The sequence below is a fragment of the Dermochelys coriacea genome, chromosome 12, assembly GCF_009764565.3.
Source record: "Dermochelys coriacea isolate rDerCor1 chromosome 12, rDerCor1.pri.v4, whole genome shotgun sequence".
In the NCBI taxonomy this organism is placed as follows: domain Eukaryota; kingdom Metazoa; phylum Chordata; order Testudines; family Dermochelyidae; genus Dermochelys; species Dermochelys coriacea.
In genome coordinates, this window is record NC_050079.1 from 18,986,056 (window position 1) to 19,008,991 (window position 22,936).

Here is a 22,936-nt window from a genome sequence, read left to right on the forward strand (position 1 = left end):
GGAGAGCCTAGAGGTTTGTCACAGGATGAGTGGCCCCTTCAAGAGGGAACAGAGTCCAGTGTGCCTGTGATGGTTACTTGCTGCCTACCCACTTGGGCTTAAGGGAAGGTACCTGAGCCTTACAAAAGGGGAGATAGTGGCAGGGGAAGGGCTGCTGCCTATGGATCTCTTTCAGCCCAGGGAAGTAAGGGAAAGAACCACAAAGAAAGTTGCTGAAAGGGTTCCTGAAGGAAGCAGCTGGGGAGGTTGCCAGAGAAGCGGCTTTGAGTCTGGAAGTACAGGCCCCAAGAAGAAGAGTTATGCAACCCCGTGAACATGGGGACTGTTCAGAGACTGGAGGCCAGAGAAACTTTATTTTGAGCATCTATGCAAGAGACTTTATTTGGACTTAATAGAGTAGAGCCCCAGCAGGTGAATTGCATCTTAAATGTTTGGATGGTGTGGAGTTACAATGGGGCAATGAGAGAAGGGTAAACTGACAAAGGGTGCTGCAGATTCGCTCTTGAGTGACAGGCGGTGCTATAGGGCAGGCTTGCCCTTTTTTTACACGGTTGTTAATTCTGGGCTGCATAATAATCATACATTGCTGTTTTCTAGAGCATGTGTGGATCTGAGAAGGTGATAAACACAAATGTGTGTATATATAGTTTTACATTATAATTCTTGGTTTTACATTGTTGTTCTTTATCAACTTTAGGTGGTTTTGACACATTGGTTTGAATATAGAACCAGAAAAGCTTAGTGATCATTTAGTCTAGGCTGCAGAACACTCTTAAGGTTTGGCTACACTTGCGAGTTAGAGCACATTAAAGCAGCCCTGGGCGCCCTAGCTCGCTATCTGTCCACACTGGCAAGGCATGTAGAGCCTCCACGGCTAGAGCGCTCCTGGTACTGCACCTCGGCGAGAAAATTAATGCTTGGTGCACCTTGGCTGAAAGGCCCAGGCGTCAGTTTGAACGAGGTGTTGCATTACTGCACTCTGATCAGCCTCTGGAAATGTCCCATAATCCCCTTAAATCAAGTGGCCACTCTTGTCATTGTTTTGGAATCACTGTAGGAATGCGACTATGCCCTTTGAAAGCTCCATTTCTGACAGCTGGCATGCTTATCTGCTCCAAGACAAAGCAACCATTACTGGTGTGAGTGTGAGGGGGAGGGGCAGGGGTTCTGCTGCTGTCTGAACTTACAAGACAGCATGCTGACATGCTCTCAGCCCCCCCAAAAACCCACTGTCTCTCTCCCCCCACATACACACAACACACACCCTGTCACGCTCCGCTCCACCCCACCTCCCCACCCCCATTTGAAAAGCATGTTGCAGCCACTTACATGCTGGGATAGCTACCACAATGCACTGCTCTCTGGCTGTTGCAAGAGCTGCTAATGTGGCCATGCCAGTGCGCTTGAAAGTGTCAGTGTGGACAGATTGCAGTGATTTCCCTACTGCACTCTACGAAGGCTGGTTTAACTCAAAGCTCTCTATATCTGCAAGTGTAGCCATGCCCTTCGATTCCTTCTTTAGCGTGGGTACTCTTTCAGACGAATGCTTTTGAGCAAATTAGAACATGAGACTTGTTTACATAAAATAAATGGATTTTTTTTATTAAAGACTGAAATCAAGGAGCTTCATATTGTTTGAGACAATGTTTTACTGATGAAACTTATTACTTTTGTAAAAATGAATTCTTTTTTTGTGTTTTCCTATCACCAAGCTGAGGGTGGTGGTAAAGTATACACTTAAATCTAATCTTCCCTCTTTCTGATGCTGTGACATACATATGTTGTAGAGTTAGCCCATAGTGCAGCTTGGGAAAGGTAAAAGGGCAACCTTCACCTTTTATTTTAAGAGTTAATGTTCTTTCCTTGAAAAATTTGGTACTGGCCTTAGAGGTCTATATAAAGCCAGATTTTTGTTCATACTGCTGATGTAGAATGGGTCTTCTTCCATTGCTCATTGCAATATTGCTAGCTTTATTCCAAGAATCAATGGAGTTTCCAGTGTGAGGATTAACATAATTTTGTTAAAATCCCAGAGGATGAGTCCCCAGTTGCTTTACATAATCAGAAACATAATATATCTGTAGAGAACTTACTTAAAAATGTGAATGTTTAAATGATATTTGAGGGTTAATATATCATTTTTGCAGCATTAATTCTTAAAAATGTAAAGGAATTAAATATTTCTTTATAATTATTAGAGCCTTTACTTTAATATAGGGCAGTGGTGCAGCTCTTGAGCCTCAGTCTGAGTAAGTAGCTCTTTAATGCGTCTCCTGCTGCTCTTTGCAGCACATGATATTAAAACACTGTATGATTTAATTATTAACCAATCAGGATGCTTTTACTATGTTGTTAACCAATGGTAGTTGATAAAATAATGCTTGGTTAGTCATTTTGCTGTGAGAATATATAGACACACACACACTAAATATTTCCCTTCATACTGTTTAAATATGAATATGTAGTACTATAGTAAATGAAACAATGAATTCACACTACTATGGCTCTTCTGGTTAATGTTGATCGCTAATTTGGCTCTTGAACCACTGAAGTCTGAGTATCATTGATATAGGGTTTAAACTTGTGGTAATGTGATTGTTAAATTTTTAAGCCTTCGAAATGGTTCATGTATTCTGAAATTATCCTCATAGGCTCTAGAGATAGGTGAATATGTCATATTAAAAAAATCTGCAAATATTTATTGAAGAATTTTCTTGGACCCTGTCTATCCCTTTTGCTTTCCAAGAATACTTCATCAATTGAGTTTCTAGAAGAAAAACTTGATCAAACATTTAATTCTAGGTAAATATTGCAAAATATTCATAGAAAATGAATTGCAAATTTATAAGTGTATATGCCATTGAGTCTGAATTGTAAAAGTTTTATTAATCTGCCTAGGCCATAAAAACATGCCAGGTGACCTGTTACAATCTGAATATCAAGTTCTTGCAATAAACATCTCACAAAGGAATTATGGGCCAAAAATTACTCACCACATTAGGGTGGATTAAAAATTAACTTAAAAAATTAGATTTTTAATTTAAATTAAATTTTTTTAAAAAATCTATTTAAAACTAAATTTGAAATTATGACAAGGTATGCTAAGGCCTGAAATTTCTATAATATATTTATCATTTAAATTAAATAAAAATACTAATATTTAAGCAGTACATGTTTCCTGCTGAAGTTTAAAGGAAAGGCAGACTCTTAAATTGATGGAAGTCACTGGCTAAGCACCTGGAACCAGAGTTTGCTGAAGTGATAAACCAGCTTTTTGACAAAAATAATCTCATCTGCAGCTGCAGAGGGTAGTTTCTTCATTTCAGTTTATTCAACTAGTTAGTTCAGTGACTAGTTTTTTCAAAGTTGAGAAAGTGATTGGGAGTTGAAAAAGTGGAAAAGCTTATTCTCCAATCTGTGAATAAAATCGAGGTATATGAGAATGAGATCTAACAGTTCTAAAGTCTTGAAGGAAATGTTGACGAGAAACAAGTTAAATTCACTTATTATAAGTAATACTTTCTTTGCTTAATGAATCAGTTTATTTTTTTCATATGTATGCAGTTTTTAAGATATTTTTGTTTAGTTAAATAAAACTAATTTTAAAATGCTGCTCGTGTACATTGTTCATTTGGTACCCTGGACAAAATTTTTTAAAAAAAGTAAAGGTCCTGAAATGCTGAAGGTTTCAGTTCTCATATAAAGCCCTTTGACATTAAAGAGAAAGGTCAAGTCAATCATTAGTGAAATGAACACTCATCTTAACCTATAAATAGTATTCTGCTTTTATAACATACAAAGAAGAGACTAGAAAAAATAACAAGGATAATTAGACGCTAACTGCAAGTAACAAGTAAATTTTGTCCTTCATTTTTCCCTGCCTGTCTTTTCTACTGGAAAAGATTATTGTAGCTGGGACTGGTAACAGTGCCTGTTATTGAGATTGCCTGACATTTCCCATTATAAGGTCCTGTTTTCAGCTGTATATAGCTAAGGCTACGATTTAATCTCTGGTATTTTTAGTAAAAGTCATGGACAGGTCATGGGCAAGAAACAAAAAATTACAGCCCAGGACCTGTCTGACTTCTACCATAAATACCCCTGATTGAATCGGGAGGAGGTGCTGCTGAGTGGGGGAGCCTGCCGCACCAGCTGCAGTTCCCAGAAGGGGCACTTGCGAGAGTTAGGTTCCATACAGTTACACTGTCTAAGTAAACATCTGGCCAAATTATTTACCTTTGAAAAACTGCAGGTTGCACATGCTCAGTAGAGACTTTGTAGATTTTTGCAGCTAGATTCCCAGAAAATTTCATCCATGCTGAGCATGCTCCAGCCTTGGACTGAGCAGGATTTCTCTGCAAGTGTAGCCCTGTACTGCTGTGAGCCATGCTCTGTTTGGGCACCTGAACTGAGAGCAGGGAGACTCTTATCTTTTTTGCTTTCAAACCACTGACCCACCTGTTGCTGGGCTCAGCACTGGTACTGGAGGCAGCTACCTGATTTGAATGCACAGAGGGCAAGAGCTGGGCAGGTAAGGGAAATAGATTGGGAGAAGAAGCAAGGGTGAGAGAGGGGGGACTGGGACTGGAGGCTGATGAGGGAAATTGGGACTTGGAGGGGAGACTGATATTGGCTGCACATAGAGACTGGGAAGGGAAACAGTGGAGAGGACTGGGAGTCGGTAGGTGGAAGTTGGGAGGGACTTACTGGATGTGAAGCCAGAGAGGGGAAGAGACCAGACCTGAGAACCAGTGGAGTGGTCTGAAAGAGGTAAGGGGACAAAGATAAGATGAGGAGCTCAGGTGTGGAGGAAGAGCTGGAACAAGCTGGACAAAGAAACTGTGCAGGAGTCGATAATGACACTGTAAAAGTTAATAGGTGAAGGAACTAGGGGTGCGGGAAGTGTTGCAGCAACCCCAGTTTTTGTGCGGGGTCCCACCTGCCATGCCGCGCCCAGGGTCCCAGCACTGCTGGCCCAGGGCTCTGCTCCTGGCCCCGCATCTGGGGTCCTGACTCCTGGCTGCAGGACCTGCGCCCGGGCCTTTGTTCCCGCCCCGCACACAGGGTCTCAGCTGCTGCTGGACCTGCATCTGGGGCTCTTTTCCCAGCCCTGCACATGAGGTCCCAGCTGTTGCTGGAGCTGCAGTTGGACTCGCGCCCGGGGCTCTATTCCTGCTCCTGTGCCCAGGGGCTCAGTTCCTGGCTGCTGCTGGTCCCAGGCCCAGCACTCTTCATGACCCCCATACCTGGAATCCATACACAGGGTCATGGCTGCCACCGGCCCTGCAACAGGGGCTTTGCTCTGGCCCCACATGTGGGTCCCAGCCTTGGCCCCTGCCCCGTTCCCCCTCCTTGCCCCCTCCCCCCCCCAGCCATGGTTCTGCTTCTGGCCCCAGCACTGCCGGCTGAGAGGAGCACAGACAGGAGTAAGGGAGGGTGAAAAGGTAAAAAGCTTGGGATGGGGACCACTGGCTTTCAACACCCCCACTGTAAAAAATATTCCAGTGCCACTGCACAAGTAGTCTGGGAAGGGAGATTAGGACAAGGAGCCAGTGGGGAACAGGGAGAGTGGATCAAGAGGTGGACAACTGAAGGCCAGGAATAGGTGGAGAGAGAAATTGTACAGTAACTCCCCACTTAACGTCCTCTCGCTTAACAATGTTTCGATCTTGCGTCCTTGCTCAGTTACAGAATGTGCTCCATTTAAAGTTGTGCAGTGCTTCGCTATAATGTTGTTTGGCTGCCTGTTTTGTCCACAGCTGGCAGCCCCCTAATCAGCTTCCCTACACCCCCTTCCCCCTCCCCAGCACCTCCCACCAGCCAGCAGACCCCGAGGATCAGCACCTTCCCCCTGCTCCTCCCTCCTCCTGCTTGCGGCAATCAGCTGGCTTATGGTGTTCTGGAGGGAGGGAAGAGGAGCAAGGACTTGGCGTGCAGGCTCCCCCTCCCTCCTGAATGCTGCAAACCAGCTGATTACCACGGGCAGGACGGGGGGGGGGGAGGCTGTGCGCCGAGTCCTCTCTCCTCCCTCCTGAATGTCGCAAGCCAGCTGATTGCCATGGGCAGGAGGCAGGGGAGGAGTGAGGACGCAGTGGTGCAGAGTAAAGGGGGAAGAGAGGGGAAGAAGAGGTGGGTTAAGAGTGGGGGCTTGGGGGAAGGGGTGGAGTGGGTGGGCTGAAGGTTGAGCCCCCGCCTCTGGTGCTTGCAGAGTAGGGGAAGCTGCTGCTGCTGTGCAACATGCTTCTCCTAGCCTACAGCACCTTCAGCCTCCGGCGCAGCACTCTAAAAAAAAACACCTCAATAAGGGGCGTAGCTCCCACCGCTGGGGCACTGTCTACACTGGCGCTTTACAGTGCTGAAACTTGCTGCGCTCAGGGGGGTGTTTTTTCACTGGCACTTAATGGCGCTGCAACTTTTTTACTCGGGTGTTTTTTCACCCCCCTGAGCGAGAAAGTTGCAGCGCCATTAATTGCCTGTGTAGACAAGCCGTGAGAGTCCTCATGAATTAGGTAACTTTTAGCTGGTGCTAGCAGTGTCCACACAGGGCAGTTAGAACACAACATTTTGGTGTGCTCTGCAGTTCACACCCATATAGTCTGCCCTGCCAGAGTATTAGGGACCTTGACCATATTATAACTTTTAAGTGGTAGCTTGCAAAGTAGTTTTAACATCTTGAAAGCCAACAAATTCAAATATCTTTTCATTCTATTTATTAAAGTTTTATTCAGTTGAACATTGTGCTTTAATACTACATTAATGTAAACCAGGCAGTTACTGTACTCGGGTGTTTTAATTCACTTAAGTAATTGACTTGTGAAGATTAGTGAAAATTGTGGTGGTCTTTGTTCAACTTGTATCTGTTAACTTAAAACTAATATTAAAACGCTTAGCCATTTTTAAGATTAAATTTAAGTGAATAGTTTATAAAAATTCCTATGCTGCTTCATACAAGATGATGGATGTTAACTTCAGTGTTCTGGCAGAACTCCCAGGCTGCATTTAGATTGAAGATTTTTGGAAATTCTCACAGCGTTGTTGCCAGTGGTGAGAGAGAAAACTAATATAGGCTGGCTGCCAGTATTTTCACCTCTGTGCCATGTAACCCTTCTTAAATTGAAAAACTGGGCAAGACTGGTCACTTACTCCTGACCCTTCTTTTTGTAAAAGTGAGGATGCTGAGTGTGAACACTCAAGACCACATTTTTCTGTTTCTGAGACTATCACAACCTTATTCTGTAAAAATGTGTTGAATGGTTTGTTTAAAATGCCAGCGTTCAATCCTATACTACTTTCAGTACTTGCTAACTTTTTGTTCACGTGGTTTATTCCAAACCTTTTGAATTTAATTTAAACTTCTCCATCAGTTTTGTGACTTTATATTGATTGCTACTTGTTAAACCAATAATATAGAAGTAAAACTTAGGCTTCACCATTTACTATCTCTTTTACATGTGTATGAGTGGTAAGCATCCTTTTCAGAGTGTAAATACTTCCCTTAATTCCACCCATTAGATTAGGATGTGGAAAACATATATTACAGCAAATCTGTGTGCATCTGGCTTGAGATTTTTTTCAGAGTATCAAGGATTTCATTTCTATGTAGTGTACTAGTTGAATGTAATTTCTGTACAATTCAGATAGTTAATATACATGAGCTTTCATTTGTTGATTATCCAATCTTAGACTATAAATATCCCTATGTCTACTGCTATCAAACCCTTCAGCATTTGAATAGAGTATCTTAACCAGTGCCAAATACTTAATTTTCTGTGCTTTTCAGACTAAAAGACGCATATTCAAATGCTGGTATTTTTAGCAAAACTGCCAACATAAGATATGGTGGGGCACCCTTAAAAGCTTGTCAGTTGATAGTAAATTCATTTTTTGGATTTGTAGTATGCTAGGTATTTCAGAATAGGTGGGAAGTTTAGTTGACACTGCAAATAATGATTCAAAATTGTTAATTTTAAACATGACCTCTACAGTTTAAATCAAAGCATGCATGTTCAAGTCTGAATAACGTAAACTAATATTAGTATCTCTTCAAAATTATGAAACCCAAATGTTACTGTTCATTCTGATATGTCTGTCCACTCCTCTTTTCCTCCAGCAGGCTTGATCAACAATATTAAAGAACTTAATGGTGCCCAAAAATTTTATTAAATCATCCATGACGTAGGCTTCCTCTTCAGTCATAATTTTCTATACCTAAAGAAGAACCAGAAGCATGGAAGATTTCAGTGCAATAATCTGGGTCCTGCAGGGAGAGAACCTGCTACTGCTTTTAAGGGCTTGTCTACACATACAGCTGCTGCAGCACATTTGATGAAGAGACACTGTGCTTACAGGAAAGAGCTCTTATGAGCATAATAAAACTACCTCCACAAGCGGCAGATGCTCTTCTGCTGACATAGTGCTGTCCACAACAGCACTTATATGTGTGTTACCTACATTGCTCAGGGGGGTAGTTTATTCAAACACCTGAGTGACACAAATTCTGCTGACCTAAACTGTAGTGTAGCCATAGCCTTAAAATAGAGCGGTCAGAGAGAGAGGAAATGGATTAAAGTTGTGTATCCAGTTGGGATTGTTGATGCTGTACTAAATGCAAAGCCTTTGTCACCATCTCCCAGTTCATGTCACATTTGGAGCATCCTCACTAGAGGTAGTCTAAAGACGACTATTTGAACTGATGGCATAGTTTTGCTTAGCAGTCTCTTTTTGTTTAATCTAAAAACAGAGAAACAGCTGCAACTCTGAGCATATAAAAATTGCTTTATCTAAATTAGCATTCTAAGTGATCATCTTTTGTTGAATTCTCATGTTTCAGACAATGAAATTTCATTATTGGGGTTGGCACATACAGTGTAAGAGAGATTAATTCCTTTTCACTGCTGTAGTTCCTTTTCACTTGCTTTGGACCTTCAGACTGTGTTTTAGTTCTTTGAGAGTGCACAAAAATGATCAGCAGAATTGCATACCCCAGAGTTGTTCAACGCTGGTCTGTGGACTAAATCCAGCTCACTTGGTGCATTTGTGTGGACCCCATGTGGTAAATTCAGTATCTTAAGAAAAATTGTAGCCTTCGTGTTTGCAGAGGGGACCTTGGATAAGTAAATGGTGTGTAAACCAATGCCATGTTTGCTAACAGCCTAAAACAGTGACTCGGGTGTGAAATGCTTGGTCTTGGATGTGGTAAGAAAACTTGGCTTTGAATTTCACATAGTGTGTTAAATTAGGAACCAATTGCGTTTTATCTTTATTTTTCTTGTAAACATTTCTGACTTTTATGCGTCATTTCTTGTACTCACTAAAAAAAATCTCTTTGTAGTTAATAAATTTGTTGTATTATTTTATATCTAATCCATTGTGTTTAAATTGCAGAGTGGGGGAAACTCCATTTGGGGCAACAAGATGTACTCATATTATTTCTGTTGATGAAATGGGGGGTTTTATCTAAACTTGTACTGTCCAGGAGGGGGCTGGGCAGTACAAGACATAGGTTTCTGGGGGAAAACCTAAAACTGAAAAAGAGCCAAGGTGTAGTTGGTAGCAGCGCAGACAGAGACATAGCTGGGAGTGACTTGCATGCTGTACCCATTTTAAAGGGCACCCTAGATTAGAGGGTGGGTGAAAGAGCTACCCATTAGTACCATGGTATGTCACATTGTTTCATTGCTCATTTTATCAGTAAAAGGGAAAAGGGTTTGAGTGGGAAACTGAAAGTTACTATAGTCTATGCAGGGAAATGCAGAGATAATAAAGAAGTCTCAAAGACCAGGAAGAAGGAGAAAATAGAGAAAGGAGGATGTGGAAGAAAGGGGAACAAAAGGTAGAAGTAATGCTGGCCCTAAGGGCAAGGATTTTTTTTTTTTTTTGCTGAATGATACTGAATTGATTGGTAAGGTGCTGAATAAATAAAAGTTACTTAGTTGCTACACAAGGCCATATACTACTCATGATCTCTGTGCAAACCATACAGGCATGCATGACTTTGGTTTGTAATTTAGGCTGTCACCTTTGAAAATTTTGCCCAAGGTTTCTTGAAACTTCCAAAATGAAGACCTTCCTAATATACTGCAGTAGCTGAAAAAGGACTTTATAAATGTACTCACCTCCACATTTTCATTTAACATAGTAAACCAGGGGCAGGCAAACTTTTTGGCCTGAGGGCTGCATCAGATTTCTGAAATTTTTTATGGAGGGCAGGTTACAGGAGGCTGTGCCTCTGCAAACAACCAGGCATGGCCCAGCCCCCGCCCCCATCCAACCCCCCCTCTCCTTCCTGACTACCCACCCCCCGGGACTGCTGTCGCATCCACCCCCCTATCCCCTGACTGCCCCCCCATCCAACCTCTCCTTTCCTTCCTGACTGCCCCACCCCCGGGACCTGACTGCCCCACCCCCCCGAACTCCCCAGCCCTCTATCCAACCGCGCCTCCCCCCACTCCTTGCCCCCTGGAGCACCAGTGGCTGGCAGCATGGAGCACCAGTGGCTGGCAACACAGAGCACTGGGTCAAGCCAGGCTCTGCAGCCCTGCCACCCACAGCATTGCGCAGTGCGGCAGCATGGCTGCGGGGGAGGGGGGAATGCCTCCTGGGCCAGGAGCTCTGGGGCGGGGCAGGACAGTCCCGCAAGCCGGATGTTGCCCACAGGCTGTAGTTTGCCCACCTCTGTAGTAAACAATTCAGACATTTTAAATTATCATCTTTTCATTAGCTTTTTGTAGTTTGTCTCAAATTTAATCCCCAGATTTATTCCTCCCACACACCAGATAGCTGAAATGTGTATTTTGTTTTTATTATTAGGCTAAGTGACATACAAGCCATTGTATTTTCTTTCTAGTTTTTTTCAGTAGGTAATTCATTTTAGAGCTATCTTTTATTCTGGTCCTATTATCATGAATTTTATATGAGGTTCTTTTTTATTTTTAATTTGCCACCTAGTTTTACAGCAGTTCCCAGTAGCAGTAATATAAATCTCTGGTCCCATTATGAAATTAAATTTTGAGTAGTGTATAACATGACTAATTTAATCTGCATCAAGCCAAAACTTTAAAAAAAAAAAATCTTTGATTTTATATTAGAAAAAACTAATTCACCACATTTCCACTCACTACAAGCATTTAGAAAATATTAAGGTACAAGACATGCACTCTAAATTAGAGATATTAGAGGAAAATAATACAAACTAACTTGGGAGTAAACTGATGTTCAAACCCAATTGAATGCATAATAATTTTATAAAACAAGGATGAGCTGTGTGTGATATTAGTTGGTGCATGTATTGTGAAACTCATACCAGTAGTGAGACAAGCTATATTTATATAGCAATTCTCAAGGAAGACAGAAAGGATTGATCCCATACTAAAATAGACAGGCCTTCCATAACTTAATTGAATGAGAGACTCTGCAGGATGAACGGTTTCAGAGTAGCAGCCGTGTTGGTCTGTATTCGCAAAAAGAAAAGGAGGACTTGTGGCACCTTAGAGACTAACAAATTTATTTGAGCATAAGCTTTCGTGAGCTACAGCCATTGGCATCCGATGATTGGATGCTATTGGCATCCGATGAAGTGAGCTGTAGCTCACGAAAGCTTATGCTCTAATAAATTTGTTAGTCTCTAAGGTGCCACAAGTACTCCTTTTCTTTCTGCAGGATGAAAGGAATCATGCCTAAAATATTGATTTAATTGGTTTAATGTATTTTCTAATTTAGAGAAAAAAATAACTTGGTATTTGGTGCAGTTCCAAAACAAAAAATTATTTTTAACAAAAGATAATTGCATTCAGTTAGTCCTTTAAGCATTATTATTTAATTGCTAGGGTTTTTAACTTTCTAACAGTAGATAATATACCCACACTTCCTTTGCAGGTTTTACTGGCAGACTTGCATCATACATATTAACGTATAGCTTCAATCCTGTAAACCTCATTTCATCAGCACTATTATAGGCAAGAGTCATCCCTTTTTTGATGGATTACATTACAAGACATTTTTCTTGTTCCAGCAATCTGAAGGCAAAGCTTTATCCAGGAAGATTCATTAAATTTTAAATAATGGTATTTGTGTGAAAAGGAGGGTTTACATGTATTGACAGGGGCCAAAATTAATAGCAAGCAGATGTATGGGGAAACTTGCTTCACCGTTTTGTCCATATATCTCATTACTGGCATTTTGCTTTTCCAGTCTTTATCCTCACCTGATCAAAGACCATTAGTCATTCCAAATTGTGTGTTGCGCTTGTAATAAGATTAGGATGAGGCCTCCAAAATAATTTTTTGCTTATGACCTTAACTAGAGTTGAATCCAAATTTCCAGAAGTAAAATCTAATGTATTGATGCACCCTGCCACTATAGGTGCTGGAACTAGGTGTACAGCAGCACTCCCTGCTTTGAAGTGATTTCCATCATTTAGAGGGCTTGCAGTTTGGTTCAAAGGCTCTCAGCACTTCCACTATACAAATTGTTCCAGTTCCCCTGCTTGCCACCCATCTTTGTTTGGTTTCTCTTGGGTTAACTGCATGAAAATATAATAATGTGGGGGAAGAGTGTTTTTGTTGATCAAAAAATTATTTCCAAATGGGATGATTTTAGCCATGTGGAGGGTAGTCCAATGTTTAACCCCCATTCGTGGAAATTAACGAAAAATAGACTAGACTGTCTTATGAACTGTCTTTTAAAATAGCTGTCATCAGGATTGCAACTGTTATTAATTCATAACTTGCAAATATGTCCTATTTGTGAACTCATAACTGCATATAGTGGAATGGTTTGCTTGAAAAATGGACCATTATTAAAAAACTGCATACACAGATACTTATTCAGAAAGCTTCAAAGAGAGGAGATTAAATTAACTATTTACAGTATACATTAATTCTCAGTAGCATTAATTTAATTTCTTGGAATTTTGGTAAACATACTCAATCCATATTAACTTAGTCTGCTTTAGGGAGAAAGAGAAACTATTTGGCTTTTGCCTCTGTACAGTATCATATTGTCATATGGGGGGGAATCCCAAGAAGTTAAATCATGAGATTACCAAAGGCACCTGATTATGATTTGTGCTTAAAAATGGCAAAACTATTTTATTATCTATGTAAAAGAGCTCTATAACTATTTTAACGTTTTGTCAGTCTATGCTCATTTTTACAAATAAAAAAAATTATGATAAAAACAAACTTAAACCAAGAACTTCCAGAACTAAAAACTTTGTAACAGATTCAGAATAATTCACTATGCATAGCCTTTGAATCTGGCTTTTCTACACTAAAAACACAACAGTGTTTTGTAAATAGATTGACACAATCAACTGACCCATTTACAACACAATGAAAGTTCAGCCTCACAACAGTCCATGAGCCATGTGTGTGCATTGGCAGCCATCCCATTTTGGCTAAGTAGGGCATAGTTCATGGAAAACAGGCACATGCAATGCATCACCAGCAGTAATAGGATAATCTTGTCAAAGATGCCCTGCTGCACTGAGAGCTGGTGCGAAGGAGGACTGGTTAATCAGTTACACTTAAGAGGTCTTGTATGCACTATGCAAAAGTGTACCAAACAGGTTATGTGAAGATTGATATATTGCCAGTGTGACTGTGGGAGCCAGTTATGGTCACTCAATTAGGGTGAACTGCAAGAATGGGGCAGCCCAACCCCAAAAAGATGGCAGATATTCCAATACTTAGATTTACCAAGCCAACTTAAAACAGCTTCTTTATTACTTTACTGGTTACTCAGAAGCCAAAAAAAAATAGTTCCCTTAAAGTGATCCAGCCTCACGCCTCCATCCAGGTATCCACGTCAAATATGATGAAAATTTCTGTAAATCTTGTTTCATCATATAAAAGAAAAGGTTCTACTAATCCCAAAGGATCAGACACATTACCTCCCACGTTACTGGATATTTCAGATTTTACGCAACAGCCAATTCTTAAATTTTCATTTAGTTATTATTAAAAAAACAAGAGAGACTATGGTTAAAAGATTGATATACATACACACCTGAGTTCAGTTCATTAAGGTTCAGATTTATAGCAGAGACAGTGAGCTTGTAGTTGCAAAGAGTTCCTTTAGAATTCAATTCATAGGTTATAGTCCAATGTCCAAATATCATATTCAGGGCGTACCAGCATAACTGTGACCTCAGTCTTGCAACTCAAATTTCCCCTAATGAAGCCTAAGCAGATCTGAGATGACAGAATCAGGACCCAAGGGTCTTTGTATACAGTGTCCTAGCATCCACTTGACCACACAATCCTGGTTAAACAATAGACTTTTGATGTAATCATTTGCTTTCTAAAGAGTTTACTTGATCGCTCTCTTTATCGTGTGTATGGCAACACCCATTTTTTCATGCGGTGTGTGTGTGTGTGTGTGTGTGTGTATTTCCTACTGTATTTTCCACTACATGCATCCGATGAAGTAGATTTTAGCCCACGAAAGCTTATGCTCAAATAAATTTGTTAGTCTCTAAGGTGCCACAAGTACTCCTCATTCTTTTTGCCTTACAGATACCATCCTCAAACCCATCAGTAATTAGTTACACAAATTAACATAGGGCAATTTATCCATTAGGCAATCTTTTACAAACTTCAAAGAGACATATGGACAATGATATTATTTTACCCAAGATTCATCCAAATGTTAATATTCCCTTTTGATCTCTGAATCAGTAGTTATAGTGACAGACAGGAACCGTCTGTTTAGGTTTCAGAGTAGCAGCCCTGTTAGTCTGTATTTTGCAAAAAGAAAAGGAGTACTTGTGGCACCTTTGAGCATAAGTCTGTTTAGGGATAGCATCTAAGATGCACACAATTAGAATTACTTCAAACAATATAGGTTTGCATTTCAAAGGTCTAGCCTATTTAGCATGAATGGCCCTAATTATCATTCTTATACCTTTCTAACATGACTTTAAAGGTGAGCTTTGGGTCATTCAGCCTGCAAGCTGTTTAACCCTTTCTAGCCATTTGTCACAACCAGCCAAGGTTTCTGCTAAAGAAGAAACTCTGTTAGCTGCCAATGTTATTCACCAGGTATTCTACATATGGTATGGAGACGTACAGAATGTTTAGAGCCAACTATGACAATTACTGTTTGCAAATGTGCTTAAACATTGTAGTCTGGAGAGGATATTAATGTTTTTAATGTTAAAATTGCTCTTACTTTTGAGAATCTCTAAGTTTTTCATTGATTTTTCAGTTGGAATTCGACTGGGCCCCATATGTATGGCCCTACCAAATTCACGGATCATTTTGGTCAAGTTCATGGTCACAGAATTTTTTTTAAAATTGTACATTTCACGGTGTTGTAATTGTAGAGGTTCTGGCCCAAAAAGGAGTTGAGAGATTGCAAGGTTATTGGGGGGGGGGAGTTGAAATACTGCTATCCTTAACTTCTGCGCTGTTGCTGCTGGCAGCACTGCTGCCAGCAGAGCTGGGTGGCCAGAGAACAGCAGCTGCTGGCCAAGAGCCCAGCTCTGAAGGCAGAGCCGCTGCCAGCAGCAGCACAGAAGTAAGGATGGCAATACCATACCATGCCACCCTTACTTCTGTGTGCTGCTGGTGAGCACTAGCCTTCAGAGCTGGGTGCCTGGCCAACAGCTGCTGCCCTCTGGCTGCCCAATGATGAAGATAACGGCACAGAAGTAAGAGTTGCAATATCATGATCACTCTAAAATAACCTTGCGCGCCCCGCCCCCTCAACCCTGTTTTGGGTTCGGACCCCCAGTTTGTGAAATTCTGGTCTCCCCCGTGAAATCTGTATAGTGTAGGGTAAAAGCACACAAATGATCAGATTCCATGAGGGAAAACCAGATTTGACAATCCGTGACTCGTTTTTCATGGCCATGAATTTGGTAGCACCCTACCCAGGTATAGCAGAAGTGAAGAAAAAAAATTTTTTTAAACTAATCACTGGATTATTCCCATGGCTATAAGTGATTATCCTTGCTTTTGTGGCTATGTTCTTAATATTTTAATATATTTATCAACATCATGTTCAGTGACTATATATAAACTCATGATTTTCCACAGACAAAAAGTTAAACATTTGCCAAGTTGAAATTCTGTTTTCAGAGATGAGTAAATTTTAAAAAAGGGGGGGGGAAAAGTCCTTCTGACATATCACATTTTTATGCATTAGTCCTGATTATTTCAATTTAAAATTCATAAGGATGAATACAGCTTTAAAATTCAAATAAAGCAAATTATCATTTTAAGGCCTTCCATTTATATGCACTGAGTAAAATTGTCATTATGTTATCATTATACTAACATAATAAATTAAGCTACTAGAATGATTTAGGAGCTAGACTGCATCTTAGTTTAATTGGGATGTTTAATTAGATTGTCATCTTTGCTGGTATTTTTAAATAAATATTTTAAAAAGCTCTAATTGTAAAGAACGATTGATTATTAAAAGGTAACTATAGGGTATCTTTCTGTGAGTCACATTTTCAGATGGTCATCCATTCATAAGTCTTAAATGCTTGATAGACATTGTTAAAGGTCTAGAAAAAGAGTAAATGTTGTAGCTTTCAGGGATTTTTTTTAAAAAAGGTTTCTTTAATATAACAGGACACTTACCCTTAACGTGGCTTTTAAATCTTCATATAACACGTTCCATCTGCTTCTTCAGGGTGATATCAGGGAAAAACATTAATGTAACAGGTTTCAGAGTAGCAGTCGTGTTAGTCTGTATTCGCAAAAAGAAAAGGAGTACTTGTGGCACCTTAGAGACTAACAAATTTATTAGAGCATAAGCTTTCGTGAGCTACAGCTCACTTCATCGGATGCATTTGGTGGAATTGCATCCGATGAAGTGAGCTGTAGCTCACGAAAGCTTATGCTCTGATAAATTTGTTAGTCTCTAAGGTGCCACAAGTACTCCTTTTCTTTTTATTAATGTAACAGTAACTCTTTGAGTTAATGTAATGTTAATGTAACAGTAACTCTTTGTTTACAAAGGAACAACTGTATCCTAGCCTGAATAGTGACAATACTTGAGCGCAGTCATGGAGCTCCGTTACATAAGTAAATTTTAAATTTAAAATAGTGAATGGAAGAAGGAAAAAATAACAAAATGGGCCATCAGATTGCTGAAAGGTGATTGTATTAAAACCGTTTTAAACACACATAGTACTTGGTTGTCGTCATTCTTTCCCCACTTCTCTTCTCCCTTCCCTCCTCCCATTTTCCCTCTTTGGAAATCTTCCCAAAATACCTCCAATCAAAAGTATAGATTCTTCTGTAAGCAGTATGTTCTGATGGAAAAAAATGTCTTTTTTTTTTTGGGGGCTAATCACTGTAGAGTTAATTTCGATGCCAGAGAAGCTAGAAAAACATTGATGTTTAGCAAATGATAAAGATTCTGTGTGATGTTTTCTTCAGTTCTGAGACTTGTTTAGCTCTCTTCCCTAACGAGGAATTTCATAACTCTTCACTTGCACACGTGGTTTTCTAGCACTCACTTCTGTGTGTACATCTTTTTATGTTTTTGTTTAGATATGTGTATACGTGCACAGGCATTAGTGTACCAAAAGTATGCATTTTCAAACAGTTGTTGTTGTACAAGTAGAGGCTTAGGGCTGAAAATAAGCTCTTTTTTTACATTTATATTTTTACATTTGATCCGTTTGTTTATGCATTCGAAAACCACTGGACTACTGAGTAAACTAATTTACATATATAGGATTAAAAGTATGAGTATAATCAAATATTAAATCTTGTAATTCTATTACATTTGTTTTTTCAGATTTGTTCCTTACTACATTATCAAGTTCCCAACAAATTCAGTTTGAAACATGGGTAAATAAGGTAAGGAATAAAATACAGCAAACATCTTATGCTAAAACATAGCTTTAAGAAATATAAAACAAAGAGGTCACCTGATACTGATTTCAAGAATAAACAGAGCTGACATTAAGAGATCGTAGCTGCACTGTTGCATTCAAACTGCTGAATAGTGCTGGAGGAGATGATTCACTCAGCATCAGTTCCTCTGCAGGATTTTAGCATGACTGCCAATTAAACCAATCAGTCTACCCTAATGCACATGTTAACAGGACTCCTGTGGTTGTGTCAGCTGTTCTAAGAGGTTGCTGTCATTTAATTTGTCAGCATGATGGTTTATGAAGAAAAAGCTTTTCTAAGGAGTAATTTTTCCTTGTTGCCTCCAGGCTTCAATATTTTTAGTTTGATTTAAATGTGACTAAAAAGATTTCAAGGCACGAATAAAAGACTTTTGTGAGTCAGATATTTAGATGACACACTTTTCCCTATAGAACATATCTCTAATTATAGATCGGAAACTCCCAAGTAGCTATCACAGCACAACTCAGAGTAAAAAGGAAAAACAAACAAAAGGCATTAACCTTTTTCGGCAGGAAGTCCATTTCTTGACTATCTGCTTTCAAGATGTCTCTATTAAAAGCCATGATTCAGTCCAAATCGACAAATTGGCTTGTAACAATTAATAAAAAAAAACATTAGGTAGTATGAGATAAAAATGAAAGGTTTGAATATGCAGTCTTTAAGTAAAATATAATTTGATAATGTCATTATCCATTGCTTTGTGCACAAAATGCCATGGAGCTCTTGTGGAAATACTACACAATTCAGGCATTTTGCTGGGCCTGGAGGGAGTGGAACATGGAGAAAAATTCAATTGGGAATCAATCTGGTAAAGATAAACAGTTCTAGAATGATGTGAAAACATCTAAACATAGAAATAATGAGGAAATGTGGGGGTTTTGGGTGGGGACAGAGGAGTTGAGGAGATAATGATCCTGTAGTACAGCTTTGAGCCGTGGAGGTGTCCTAAGTTGTTTTGGTAGCTTTAAATTTTATGCCTTTCTTTCACATTTAAATAAAAGAGCTGCAACATACAGTGCCCTCCAGCCGTTACTCAGGCCCTGACCCTGCAACCAAGACTTGGACTAGTGCCACCAGAGACCCCTTATGACAGGAAGGCCCCTTGTACAGAGTACTCTCAGGGAGCTGTTTCTAGCTCCTTGACTTTACCAGAACATCAAAGGGTATTCGTAAAAATGAGAATCGAGATTCATGATTATTATTGAGTTAAGACTAAAATCTTATCTTCCCATACAGCAACATGTGCTGCAGCCATGCTACCAAATCAAGCAGTGGTCACCTTTTATAGTTTATATTGTAAATTAAGGCTGTAATAGAAGTAAGAAATCTATAAAATCTTAAGTACAATATATATTACATTGAACTTACTTACAAGACCATTTTTATGGATGCCTTGCTTAACATGTGCATTAGTACGGGATGGGGGGAATACACTATCACTTAAATTTATTGTGTAGTAAATTTTTAACACAGCTTTGCATCAAAATTATGAGAATAAAGACATGCACCTTCTTCATCTAACCATAATTACCCTTGCTTTATGTTGAAGAATGGTAAAATGGAGAGACTTGCAATGGTCAATCAAGACTGTATTTTTAACGTTACTTAATGGTACTCATAATTAGTTTTTCCTAAAATACCAATAATATAAAGAACAATATGTGCCCCTTTAAGTCTTTAATGAAAAGTATAAAAGTATGATTTCATGCACTTTGAGTATATTTGAATACAGTTTTTAGAGTAGACTGCATGTATTCTATGTACACTGTTTGCTATTCAGTGAACCCCCTCAAATTTATGCATTCCATTTAGCAACAGCTTTAAGAGGTTTTTTAATTGTGGGGCCACCCCCTTAGGGAAGTACGAACAAATGGTTGGGGACAGGAGTGGGGATATCAGGTGGCTCAGGGCAACCCAGCGGGGCTTGGGAAGGAAATGCCACCTCCACTTCCGACTCACTTTAGCAGACCACTCAACCTGTCTTCGTTGGGGAAGGAGGTGTAATCAAAAATTGCAACTCAAAGCAGGGGCTCAGCTCAAAAAGCTTGAAATTGGCCACTTGCCCCTCCCCTCCCGAACATTCCTCCGTGCCACACAATTTGAAAACCTCTGCTCTAAATAAAATGTGTCGTCCGGCATTACAGGATTTTTCCTCTCATACCCCCTGACGAGAGCTCGCATACCCCCAGGGGTAGGCGTACCCCAGTTTGAAAACCACTGTGATAAAATATTGATGCCAGAGCTATATCAAGGATATTGTTCCCACCACCACCACCACCGCAAATTCCTGTCGTCATAGTTATAGGAAAATGTCCTGAAATTAAACAGAGGTACTGTGACATTTTGGGGAACACCTAGATTGGTAAAGGGTTCTGTCACTGCCTGCCCTATAACTTCAGAGTCCTTGGTGCTGTGCATCTGTGATTCAAATCCTTGACACAGCCAAGTTACTCTTTGCAAGGTGACAACAACCCTTCTTCTAGTCCCAGTCTCCACAAATCAGTCTTCCTGAGTTCTCAAGCTATTCCTCGCTGGTTCAGCACACCCCCCCCCCCAAAGTGTGAAACCAGTCCCCCTGTTATCAGTTTGCTTTGGCACACACACTCGACACAGTTGGCACACCAGATCTGCTTGAGATAAAAACAAACAAAAAGTTTATTTAATAGAAAAACCAGAGATCTAAAGATGAAATAGTAAGGGAAAGTAAACATATGCAAGTTACACAGAAAATAAGCATAGACCCAACTTCAGGTTTTATACTTCCATAGTATATAAAATCCCTTTTCTAATACAAGTTACCTGTTTCCTTGAACAGTTTCTTGGCGTACCCTCCTTGTTATAGTGGGGATCCGGCATTCATGGATAGCTTCCCACCTAGAAGCTGTCCCTCTGTTAGTAGATGACAAACCTCACATCCAAGCCTGTTTTTAAAAGTCTTTCCTTTGTTTTTTATTGTATTTTTTTAATTTTATTTTATTTTATTTTTTGAGGGGGGTGGGTGTTTTCTGTGGCATGGTTACTCCTGATAATTCAAAGTGGGGAAATTCTAGTGATGTCTCAATGTCTTCCCATTAATTCTAATACTCCATCATTGTCTTTCCCTGGGCTGGACAATGGATGGATGCTTGAAGTTGGTTTCATGTAAACAATTGGCTTGGAAGGTGTCCCTCCCTGACGGACTGTGCCCCACCCTCCCTTGCTATGAACTTTGAGCACAGTTTTCTGTATACACAAATACATAAATTCATAACCATGGTCTGTATACATCTCTCATAATGACTATCAAGTTCAGAACATTACAAGCTTTCATAAAAGATTTTCCTAAATATATTTGTGTAGTACAATGACATAGTATACAATCAGTTGATTTAACTGTATATGTTTGGGGTTTAAGCCTTCTGTTCTCCTTCCAGGGTGTCTGGACTTTTTTGTGGCTTCAACCAGTAAATATTTGCCATTTAGAGTGGAAAAACAAATGTCAGCTATAGAAATCTGGCAGACAAGAATAAAAGAATTAAGAAAAATAGAATGATTCACTCCATGTATTAAATTAACTGAACTATTTCAGGAAAGATAGATGAAGTGCAATTAATTAAGGCCTTGTCTATGCTGCCACTTTACAGTGCTGAAACTTTCTCGCTTGGGGTGTGAAAAAACACCCTCCTGAGCAATGCAAGTTTCAGTGCTGTAAAGTGGCAGTGTAGACAGTGCACCAGTTCCCAGCGTTGGTAGCTACTTCCCTCGTGTGTGTGTGTGTGGGGGGGGTGTTTTTTATAGCGCTGGAAGAGCTTTTCCCCTACCTGAAAACCAGCATCCACTGTTGAATGGCTAGTGGAATAAAATGCATAATATGTCGTTTAAATACTACAGTCTTTAGTTAGAATAAACAACTGCATATCATTAAGATGGTTCAAAAGTGAGAATATTTTACATGTAATTAAAACTCCAGTAAATAAATATTTGTAGTTAAATTATATATGTTGATTGGCTTCTGTTCTAGACGTTGGGAAGAATTGGGGATAATGATTTATAATTATAAGAAAAAATATAAATAATTGAATATATGTTTTCATTAGTGCAGTCCATGCATATGTATGTAGGCATTGCTCTCTAAGCTTTACTGGATAAAATATAACTTTGGCATCAAGGTTACTGAAAACCTAGAGTCAATAACTCAAATCTGTGTCTTTGAGTAGAATTAGTGTCACCCAGAAATATAAATGTTACTGTTTCAGGAACTAAGTATTTTCTTCCTTTTAATCTGAAACACATTTCTGTCTCTGTCATCAGGGGATCAGAAGGGACATAAGAATTCAGTGTGTGGAAGGCCTTATTATATGTTCTCAGGGCAAATGGCTGCAATCTAACTACCACATAAATAAAAACCACATGCAGCATTTATAGGGGACTCAAATGTAAAATCTAAAATTTATTCAAGTCAGTTAAGAAGAACAATTTGGATACTGGATCCTTCAGAGACTTTAAGACATAATACATGTTTCTGAATAAAGATAAAAATTTCTCTGAAACAAAGTATATTCTTCCTTTAATCTACCATAATATGCTTTAGAGGTATTGGCCTCTATCTTTCTTTTCTGGTCACTTGACATAGGGCCTAGTCCTCGTTACTGCAATGAGATAAGTAGCATCTGTAAGGATTACAGACTCAGCACTGCAGTCAGATAATTCTACTGTAACTGTTCATGGATAACAATATGAGTTTAATAGTTCTGGGGAAATCACTCTGTTTTTGCATCCATGTTGATTAATTTGTCTCTGAGCCACTATCAGTTACAAATTAAACTCCAAGAAAATATTAGCTATAATAAAATGTCAAGGGAAAACTATCCCCAATGAAACCTCATTTAGGGAGCTAAGTCTATAAATCTAAATAGTGTATGAGTTAGAAAAATATGGACCATCTTCAAAATACAAATAATCTCCAAAGTAACAATAGAGATCTGACTCAGTTTTAATCCCTCATATAAAACTAGTTCTATAGATATACCTTCTAAACAGAGAACATTATTAAAAGGGAGATGAGTCAGATAAATTGT

General features: G+C 39.5%; 1 protein-coding gene across 4 annotated transcripts in view; it reads left to right on the forward strand.

The window, feature by feature from the left end:
- ITFG1 (integrin alpha FG-GAP repeat containing 1) overlaps nt 1–22,936 on the forward strand; it is a 202,583-nt gene that overhangs the window by 34,228 nt on the left and 145,419 nt on the right. For all 4 annotated transcript variants that reach the window (XR_006275021.1, XR_006275022.1, XM_038368637.2 and 1 more), the window contains exon 7: nt 17,761–17,822. Coding sequence is in view for 2 of the 4 variants with exons in the window: in XM_038368637.2 (XP_038224565.1) it covers nt 17,761–17,822 (62 nt within the window). In the remaining 2 variants the exon portion in view is untranslated. The remainder of the gene's footprint in view (nt 1–17,760; nt 17,823–22,936) is intronic.